This window comes from Dermochelys coriacea, chromosome 4 (genome assembly GCF_009764565.3).
Source record: "Dermochelys coriacea isolate rDerCor1 chromosome 4, rDerCor1.pri.v4, whole genome shotgun sequence".
NCBI lineage: Eukaryota > Metazoa > Chordata > Testudines > Dermochelyidae > Dermochelys > Dermochelys coriacea.
The window spans coordinates 143536088-143546709 of NC_050071.1; the positions used below are offsets into that span (position 1 = coordinate 143536088).

Genomic DNA, 10622 nt, shown 5'->3' on the forward strand with positions numbered 1-10622 from the left:
TTTTCTTGCTCTCCTCTGGACTCCCTCCATTTATCCTCCTTTCCTCAAGCATGACACCGAAACTGGACACGCTGATCCAACTGAGGCCTCACCAGTGCCGAGTAGACAGGGACAATTACCTCCTGTGGCTTACATACAACATTCCTGTTAAACCCCCAGAATGACATTAGCCTTTTTTGCAACTGCATCACAACGCTGGCTCATATTCAATTTATGATCCACTCTAACTCCAGACCCTTTTCAGCAGGGCTGCCACCTAGCCCATTATTCCCCAGTTTGTAGTTGTGCATTTGATTTTCCTTCCTAAATGAATTCCTTTGTGCTTGTCTTCATTGAATTTCAGCATGTTGATTTCAGTCCAATTTTCTAATTTGTCAAGGTCGTTTTGAACTCTAATCCTGTCCTCCAAAGTGCTTGCAACCTTCCCATCTTGGTGTTATCCACAAATTTTATAAGCATACTCACCACTCAATTAACCAAGTGATTAATGAAATTATGTCACTAAATATGCCTTCTACTGTGACAGAGAACCATTGATAACTACTCTTTGAGTCGGTCTTTCAACCAGTTATGCACCCACTTTACAGTAATTTAATCTAGACCACATTTCCCTTGTTTGCATATGAGACTATCATGTGGAACTGTGTGAAAAGTGTTACTAAAATCAAGCTATATCACATCTACTGCTTCTCCCATCCCTAGGCCAGAAACCCCTTCAAAGGAGGAAATTAGGGTTGTTTGGCATGATTTGTTCTTGACAAATCCCTATTGGCTATTCCTTTTAACCCTATTACCTGCTAAGTGTGTACAGAATGAATGTTAATAATTTGTTTAGCATTGTTTCAGGTATTGAATTTAGACTGACTGGTCTACAGTCCCTCTGGGTCTTCTTTGTTCCCCTTTTAATAAGTACTATTTTCCCTTGTCCAGTTCTCTGGGTCTTCACCTGTCCTCCATGAGTTCTCAAAGGTCATCGCTAATGATTCTGAGATTGCTTCAGTTAGTTCCTTAAGTACCCTAGGACAAATTTCTTCAGGCCCTGCTGACTTTCATACATCTAATTTATCTAAATATTCTTTAACCTCTTCTTTCCCTGTTTTGGCTTGGGTTCCTTCCCCCTTGTTAGTCAACACAATTAATATTATGTGGTCATCATTTACCTTTTTAGTGAAGACTCAAGCAAAACAGGCATTAAACACCTCTGCCTTCTTGATGTCATCAACTAGTTCTGCTGCCCCACTAAGGAGAAATCTAGGGCCAGCGGAGTTAAGGACAATAAGTACGTTTTAAAAATATACTTGGAACAAAAAGAATCCTGACAATGGAACTGGTGGACAGGGTAGAGTTATCAATAATAATGCAGAAAAGGCAGAAGCCATTCAATAAATATTTCTGTTCTGTGTTTGGAGGGAAAACAGATGGTGTAGTCTCATCATATGGTGATGTTAACACACTTTTCACTCCATCTGGAGGATGTTAAACAGAAGCTACTCAAGCTAGACATTTTTAAATCAGCAGGTCCAGATAATTGGCATCCAAGAGTTTTAAAAGAGCTGGTTGATGAACTTGTCAGACCGTTAATGTTGATTTTCAATAAGTATTGGCGCACAGGGGAAGACTGGAAGAAAGTGAATGTAGTGCCAATATCTAGAAAGAGTAAATGGGACGACTCAAGTAATTTTAGGCCTGTCAGCCTGACATCAATCCTGAGCAAGATATTGGAGTGGCTGATACAGGATTTGATTAATAAAGAATTCAAGGAGAGTAATGTAATTCATGCAACTCAGCATGGGTTTATAGAATACAGATCCTATCTAACTAACTTGATTTTCTTTATGAGATTACAAGGTGGTTGATAAAAGTAACAGTGCTGATGTAATAGACTTAGACTTCTGTAAAGCCTTTGACTTGACACTGCATGCCATTTTGATTAAAAACATGGCAGACATTAAATGGATTAAAAACTGGCTAAGTGACAGATCTCAAAATGTAACTGTAAATGGGGAATTATCATTGAGTGGATATGTATCCACTGAGGTCCCAAGGGGATGGTTCTTGGCCATACGCTATTTAACATTTTTATCAATGACTTGGAAGAAAACATGAAATCATCATATTAATAAAGTTTTCAGATGATACAAATTGGGGAGTAGTAAATAGAGAGGACAGATCACTGATTTAGTGCGATCTGGATCATTTGGTAAACTGGGCGCAAGCAATAAAAACACATTTTCATGCAGCTAAATGTAAACGTATATATCTAGGACCAAAGAATGTAGGCCATATTTACAGGATGAGGTACTGTAACCTGGGAAGCAGTGACATGAAAAAGATTTGGGGGTTGCGGTGGATTCTCCATCACTGACAATGTCTAAATCAAGATGGGATTTTTTCTAAAAAGCTCTGCTCTAGGAATTATTTTAGGGAAGTTCTCTGCCTTGTGTTACACAGTAGATCCGACTAGATCTGGCTACCACAGTGGTCCCTTCTGGCCTTGGAATCTATAACTCTATAACGAGAGGACCTACACTTTGTGCTGGGTGCTGTACAGGGTCAGTCCTGAGAAGCTGCAGAAAAGCTAAACAGACCTCTGCAGCCATGGTGGAACAGGCCTGTTAAGTCACTGAGTCCATCAGCTTCCTGACAGGCCCAGCATCCCCTTGACAGAAGATCTCTTGATATTAAGCTGGACAGATTTAGACAGTATATTCCTATAACCAGGCTAGCCTGTAGTCAGCAAACAGCAGCTGCAGCTTTGCTCATGGGTTGTGGCCCCTGAGGCATGATTCACTCATAACGCAATTAAGTCTACGAAACTTTCATCCTCAGATCTGACTCTCAGCTAGGCCAGGTGACATCTATATGCAAATTGATTTGGCATGGTTTCTTACAGCGCAGGGGCAGCCAAAGTGCAGCTCTCCCCTGAACACTATGGAGAGCTGACGGGGAATTTTTTGACTACATGTTTTTTTCATTGGAAAGTGCCCATTGGCTGACACCAAACCTGTGTGTGGAAATAGCTGTTGGCTGTTCTGGGGTGGATTTGGCGAGTGGCACACAGCTTCCTCTTGCATTATTGCTCACACCCTAGGGCTTCAAGGAGTACTGGGCTAGTGGATGGGACGGAGTCAGTGCTTCTGCTTAACAGGGACTGAGGCATCCCGGCTGAATGCAGCAAGCTACATCCTCCCTCCTGAGACGGAGTGCGCTACCTGGTGTCTCAGGAGAAGTCTACCTGAAGAGCTGGGTTAGGGTAGCTCAGCCGTGCTGAGCACGAACCCACCTTGGGGGACTGAGTGTGGCTAAACTGCCACAACACACGCTCCCGTGGCTACACTGCTGTTCCGCTAGCGGAGGCAGGGAAATCATGCCCCTAGCTGCAGGGCAGATGTAGCCTCGGATACATATGAACACCTAGACTAGCATATCTGCACAGCTCTCACGTGCCTTATGGCCCTCGGGCATAAGATTCAGGGGGGAGCAGGCAATGCTGTTTTTGTGAGTCTTTGAAGTGTGTAATGAACAAGGGGGAAGAATTATTCCAGTAGTGAATGGGTAAAATGAGGAGCAATGGAATGAGATCAGGAAAGGGGAAACTTAAACTGAGTAACAGGAAATGGTTCCAGACAATGAGATTTGTTAGGCAGCAGAAGGGCAGGAAACACATTTAGAAATGGACATGGTAAAACAGGGAACAATCCTACCCTGGCTGTGACCTAAGAAGTCTCTTCCAGCTCAGGCCTGGTCTACACTACACTGTTAGGTTGACATACGGCAGCTTATGTGGATGTAACTCCGTAAGCGTCTACACTAAAATATCGCTCCCACTGATTAACTCGCACACTACACCACCTTAATAACTCCACCTCCGCGAGAGGCGTAGCGCTTAGGTCGATGTAGTTAGATCGATGCAGCGACTGTGTAGACACTGGGTTGCTTACAGCGACTGTTGCTGCCTTTCAGAAGACATCCCACAATGCCCCCCACTGAGTTCAATTGGTGCAAGCGCTCCTGGTCAGGACACACTCCGCTGACACCAGGAGTGTAGTGTGGACGTGCAAAAGGAACTTAATTACTGTGGTGGCTGTACGCCGACATAACTGAGATAGACTTCATTTTGTAGTGTAGACTTGCCCTCAGATTCAGTGGGCGTGTGCACAGTTTGCCAAGGGGTAGGGGCCTCACAGTTGAGTGCTTTAAAACCTGGAGCACTCGAGAAGTTCTCACAGGGACCAGTGCTGCTGAGGGGCTGAACTAGCTGGGCATTAATAGTCTTTTCAACCCCTAACTGCCTTGTAGGTTGCTAGTTGGCAACAAGGCCAGGAAAAGACCTTTTATTTTAACTAGAAACCAAAACCAGTCAGAAAAGCCCCTGGCTCTGCCGGTGCTACGGCCGTGGTGATCTTACCTTCTCTATCTTCAGGAAGTTTTGTTCTGAGTGCTGACATTCACTTTTGATTTGGTTCAGCTTGTGCATTTCGCGAGCAAAATTGCGCTTGTTTATTTTCCACATGGCATCATTCAGGTACCTGGAGAATCACAGACCAGTCAGCTTGACTTCAGTACCCAGAAAGCTAATGGAGCAAATAATCAAGCAATCAATTTGCAAAGACTTAGAAGACAATAAGGTGATAAGTAACAGTCAGCATGGGTTTGTCAAGAACAAATTGTGTCAAACCAACCTGATAGCTTTCTTGGATAGGGTAACAAGCCTTGTGGATGGGGGGGGAAGTGGTAGATGTGGTATATCTTCACTTTAGTTTGAGACTGTCTCACATGACCTTGTCATAAACAAACCAGAGCTAGATGGAGCTACTATAAGGTGGGTGCATAACTGGTTGGAAAACAGTTCCCAGAGAGTAGTTATCGGTGGTTCACAGACAAGCTGGAAGGGCATAACAAGTGGGCCAATTTATCAAGTGATCCATCCCTTGTCACCCAGTCCCAGCTTTTGACAGTCAGAGGTTTAAGGACACCCAGTGCATGGGATTGCATCCCTGACCGTCTTGGCTAATAGACATAGAATCATAGAATCATAGAATATCAGGGTTGGAAGGGACCCCAGAAGGTCATCTAGTCCAACCCCCTGCTCAAAGCAGGACCAAGTCCCAGTTAAATCATCCCAGCCAGGGCTTTGTCAAGCCTGACCTTAAAAACCTCTAAGGAAGGAGATTCTACCACCTCCCTAGGTAACGCATTCCAGTGTTTCACCACCCTCTTAGTGAAAAAGTTTTTCCTAATATCCAATCTAAACCTCCCCCATTGCAACTTGAGACCATTACTCCTCGTTCTGTCATCTGCTACCATTGAGAACAGTCTAGAGCCATCCTCTTTGAAACCCCCTTTCAGGTAGTTGAAAGCAGCTATCAAATCCCCCCTCATTCTTCTCTTCTGCAGACTAAACAATCCCAGCTCCCTCAGCCTCTCCTCATAAGTCATGTGCTCTAGACCCCTAATCATTTTTGTTGCCCTTCGCTGTACTCTTTCCAATTTATCCACATCCTTCCTGTAGTGTGGGGCCCAAAACTGGACACAGTACTCCAGATGAGGCCTCACCAGTGTCGAATAGAGGGGAAGGATGCATTGATGCATAGGTGCATCCGATGAAGTGAGCTGTAGCTCACGAAAGCTTATGCTCTAATAAATTTGTTAGTCTCTAAGGTGCCACAAGTCCTTTTCTTTTTGCGAATACAGACTAAACGGCTGCTACTCTGAAACCATTGATGGACCTGTCCTCCTGAATTTATCTATTCATATTTGAACCCAGTTCTACTTTTGGCCTTCACATCATCCCCTGGCAATAAGTTCCACAGGTTAATGGCGCATTGTATGAAGAAGTACTTTTTGTTTGTCTTAATCCTGCTGCCTGTTAATTTCATTGGATGATCCCTAGTTCTCGTGTTATACGAAGGGGTAAATAAAACTTTTCTATTCACTTTCCCCAGACATTCATGATTTTATAGACCTCTGTCATCTCCCCGTTTAGTCGTCTCTCTTCTAAAATGAGCAGTCCCACTCTTATTAATCTCGTCTCATATGGAAGTTGTTGCATATCCCTCATCATTTTAGTTGCCCTTCTCTGTATAATTATAATAAACCAAATATATCTTCTTTGAGATGGAGCAACCAGAACTGCATGCAATATTCGAAGTACCATGGATTTATACAGTGGCATTATGATTGTTTCTGGTTTATTATCTATCCCTTTCCTAATGGTTTCTAACATTGTTCTCTTTTTGGACTGCTGCGCATTGATGTTTTCAAGAACTGTCCACAGTGACTCCAAGATCTTTTTTCTTAAGTGGAACAGCTAATTTAGACCCCATCATTTTGAATGTATAGTTGGGATTATTCTTTCCAATGTGCATTACTTTGCACTTATCAACACTGAATTTTACCTGCCATTTTGTTTGCCCAGTCACCTAGTTTGAGATCCCTTTGTAACCCTTCATGGTCAGTCTTGGACTTAACTATCTTGAGTACATTTTTATTGTCTGCAAATATCCCCAAACATTTCGTTCCACCATTCACAGATGACCTTCTCTTATGCAACTGATTTATCTGCCCTTGAATTGGTCACTTCAGACTGGATTTACTGTAACTGGAGCGAGAGGTGGCAAAACCTGGACTGGACCACCAGGAAGTGGGGCAGGTCAGGATGAAAAATACACAGGCAGAGCCAAGCGAAGACCCCACATGGGAGCAGCAGGAGCTACTGCAGATCTGACATATTGTTCACTGAAATTGCTGAAATTCACACATCTGTGATAGGGGGACTCTGAATTGCATGCGTGGGGTTTAGTGTCCTTACAGAGCGTAATCCCCCAGAACGGTTTAGACAGCAGTGTAGACCACGCGGCGAGGCTCAGGTGAATAGAGTAAAAAGAGGTCTGAAAGGGTATGGGGATGTACCCAAGTGCAGACCCTACACGGCTCTCTGCGGCCCAGTCCATGCCTGCAGGTCTACACTGCTATAGGTTTCAGAGTAGCAGCCGTGTTAGTCTGTATTTGCAAAAAGAAAAGGAGTACTTGTGGCACCTTAGAGACTAACAAATTTATTAGAGCATAAGCTTTCGTGAGCTACAGCTCACTTCATCGGATGCATTTGGTGGAAAAAACAGAGGAGAGATTATATACACACACACAGAGAACATGAAACAATGGGTTTATCATACACACTGTAAGGAGAGTGATCACTTAAGATAAGCCATCACCAACAGCAGGGGGGGAAGGAGGAAAACCTTCCCCCCCTGCTGTTGGTGATGGCTTATCTTAAGTGATCACTCTCCTTACAGTGTGTATGATAAACCCATTGTTTCATGTTCTCTGTGTGTGTGTATATAAATCTCTCCTCTGTTTTTTCCACCAAATGCATCCGATGAAGTGAGCTGTAGCTCACGAAAGCTTATGCTCTAATAAATTTGTTAGTCTCTAAGGTGCCACAAGTACTCCTTTTCTTTTTACACTGCTATAGTTAACCTTCCTCCTGCGGCAGGGAAAAACTCTGGCAATCTCCAGCCACAGGGAAAGGTTGAGCTGGGAGCTGCTGAAGCCTTTCCCCACTGCATCCCCCCTGCAGAGCCTTTCACTGCCACGTGCAGCTACACACTGCAGGGGCGGCTGCAGCCGCATTTCGCTGTGCCAAAGCTACACTACGTGGCACTGTTGGGTCTGAGTGCAGATGTAGCCTCTGTGTGGCTCTAGCCAGTGGTTTTACTCCATTGTCACCACCAGATTTCCCCCAGTTTTAAAGTACTAGTGAGCATGATTCTGTGGCATGGACAGCTGCGGGGGGAACTGTTGATTTCCCCAACAGATGTGTTTATTTCCCCACTGCTGGTTATCAGTTCATATCGTTAAACCCACAGCTGATTGCACCTTAGCTATTTTTTTAAGGTTTTTAAGGCCCGGCTTGACTGATTTAGTTGGGGTTGGTCCTGCTTTGAGCAGGGGGTTGGACTAGATGACCTCCTGAGGTCCCTTCCAAGCCTGATCTTCTCTGATTCTATTAACCAGTATTGTAGCTGGCAACTCTGAATCCGTCATCATCTGGTGTGCAACGCTCACCTAGCACAGCTCCTGTGGGCCCATATCCTGCAGAGGTCAATGGGCTGCTGCCCCTCTGCATCCTTGGCGTGGACATCAGCTCCAGCCTCTACCAGTTCAATGATGCAGTCGAGGCGTCCTTCACTGGCTGCCTTGTGAAGTGGTGACATTCCGCCCTGGTTCTGACTGAAAAACAGACTGTCATTCTGAATCCTAGTCCAGATTTCTGAGAGACTGCCCCTGAGTTCTTCAGAGAGTATCTCCTTCCATTTGGTATTACAGAACAAACCAGTTATGGTGGTCGGAGATGAAAGACAACTACAGGTCCCCTCCAGTCCATCCCCCCCGCCACTACAGGATCATATTCTATTGGTTTCTGGAGCTTTGTTTGGCCTAGATTTCAAGGTCCCCAGTGATGGGTGTCCACCACTTCTTTTGGAAGACTCTTCCCCCGCCTCTGAAGATGAGAAAATCCTCAATCCCCTTATTTTTTGAACAGAGTTTGGGTAGGGAGAATTTTGGCCAGGCCAGCAGTGAATCTCTTCTAATTACAACCAAACTCTTTGCAAGTTGGTGGCTCCAAGTCTCAACTCAGTCCAGGTGGATGGCTGGGTCAGGACTTTGGTCATGAGGCAGAGTGCCTTTCAGGCAGAAGCTCTGGTTTTAATTCGGGTTGCATTGTTAGTGACTGGAAATCACTTTTTGGGTGGCCTGTGTGACATGGGTTGGTGGGATGGGAAGCGACTGAATGTTCCTAGCGGAGAGAAGTCCCCATCAGAATAAGTCTCCCAGTGGCAGATGCAGCAGAGAGACCAAAGGAAGAATGGATCATGGAGACTCAACTTTTTGTTCATCCCTTCAGGTCAGGATTGAGGTACCTTTTGTTGGAGTGGTGGAAATTTACACTACAGCTTCCTGTGCTATACCTATTCTGAGAATCAACACAGGACTTCAGCCTCCAGGTTCTGCCAAGCCAGTATCTTTAAAGTGCCTTAAAGTCACACAAATTAAAAAGGAAAAAAAACCCATTAAGATGAGGTAAAAAGTTACGAAGTCTCAAGCCATCACTCACACATTGATGTCTGCTCCCTTTCCAATGAGGTACTGCAAACACTCCAATGTCCTGGGGCCACTCTCCTTGTTCATCACCAGGTGAATGGGTGTCCATCCTGTCAGACTGGCCAAGTTCACATCAACCTCAAACTTTTCGACTATCAGTTTCAGGCACTCCAGCCGGCCGTGTAAAGCTGCTAGATGGATGGCTGAGAAGCCCTAACAGGGAGGAGGAGGCAAAGGACAGTTATAAACGTTTCTTGTCAGACTGTCCGCTAACTAATCCACTCTAATGGGGATGCTTTTCATACCAGAGAAGTGTGGGCTCGTGTTCTGAGAATAAAAGCTCCTCCTGGATTCTAATTTTGGCTCCAATAGTAACTCCTTCTGTGACATTGGGAGAGTCACATTGCCTTTCTGTGACACAGTTTCCCCCTCTGCATAATGGGGCTAAACCTTCTTGGTGTGGTCATGTATGTTTTTTATTTATTTATTTTGAGGCCTAGTGATTGGAAGTGATTGAGAATGGAGGGTTACAACAGAAATGGTATCTGAAATGTAACAAGTGTCTGTACCCCAATGTTTTATCAACATACAAGATGGATGTGTGTGTGTGTGTGTACATCTTTATACTTTGCAATGGCCACACACATACAGGGATAAGACTTTCAACACTGACACCACATCTTTACCACCTGCACCAAACTGCTTCTAATTGTGAAGATGTAGAAGGTTATTATAATTACTCAGGACAACCACTAGAGGGCATGATGATCACATGTACTAGGCCAAGGTGTACATATGTATAGAAGCATATTTCATTACAGCTGTGACACTACATATGGGGTATTAACCCTAGAAATCAGTAGTTTACAAAAATAGTCCTAAAATAACCCAATTTTCCTCTTGCTTTTGAAGCACCCAGAAATGTTGCCAAGTCTGGGGGGCAGGTGCATGGAGAAAGCACACATTCAGAAAAGACGTCAGTTTACTAAAGAATTAAAGGTAGATACTCAGCATGAAACTATATATTATTTAAAATGCCTATCTTTTCAGGTGTTACTTTACATACCTTAGCTTACTGAAACTGCAAGAATTACAAAATAAAAATCTAGATTTACTTTTCATTTTTCTGAGCCAGTGAAGGTAGACCCATCAGTTCCACTTGTGTCGAGTCAATTTCACTTCACTGCCTATTTGTTTACTTGCAGGACACACTGAAGGGACATGTTTAAATACCCCCTCACTGTTTTTTTTTTGTTTCCTGAAACATTTCTATTCTCCATAGTTTTTTTTAAACCCACCCACTCCCCCCCCATTTGCGTCACCACAAGCTAATGTCCCAATTTTGCAGTCAGGCCTGTGGGGGGAGAACACTGCCCTCATGTGGATCCCTACTTGGGCTTCAGACAGGTGTAGAGATCCATCTGTGTGGATCCAGTTGCAGGATTGGGGACCGAAGGGTCTGGTCCTGAGTGAAGCACAGCCCCTTCGATGGAATTGCAGGTGCCTAGCATTTCTCA

The 10622-nt window shown here is 44.2% G+C and overlaps 1 protein-coding gene across 1 annotated transcript in view; it reads right to left on the minus strand.

The window, feature by feature from the left end:
* ANKRD53 (ankyrin repeat domain 53) overlaps nt 1–10418 on the minus strand; it is a 182379-nt gene extending 171961 nt beyond the window's left edge. Inside the window, exons 1-4 of the mRNA XM_038400553.1 lie at nt 10404–10418; nt 9119–9318; nt 8068–8232; nt 4409–4529 (exon numbers count right to left, since the gene is read on the minus strand). Of these exons, the coding sequence (XP_038256481.1) occupies nt 4409–4529; nt 8068–8232; nt 9119–9318; nt 10404–10418 (501 nt within the window). The remainder of the gene's footprint in view (nt 1–4408; nt 4530–8067; nt 8233–9118; nt 9319–10403) is intronic.
* Between the last annotated feature and the right edge of the window lie 204 nt (nt 10419–10622).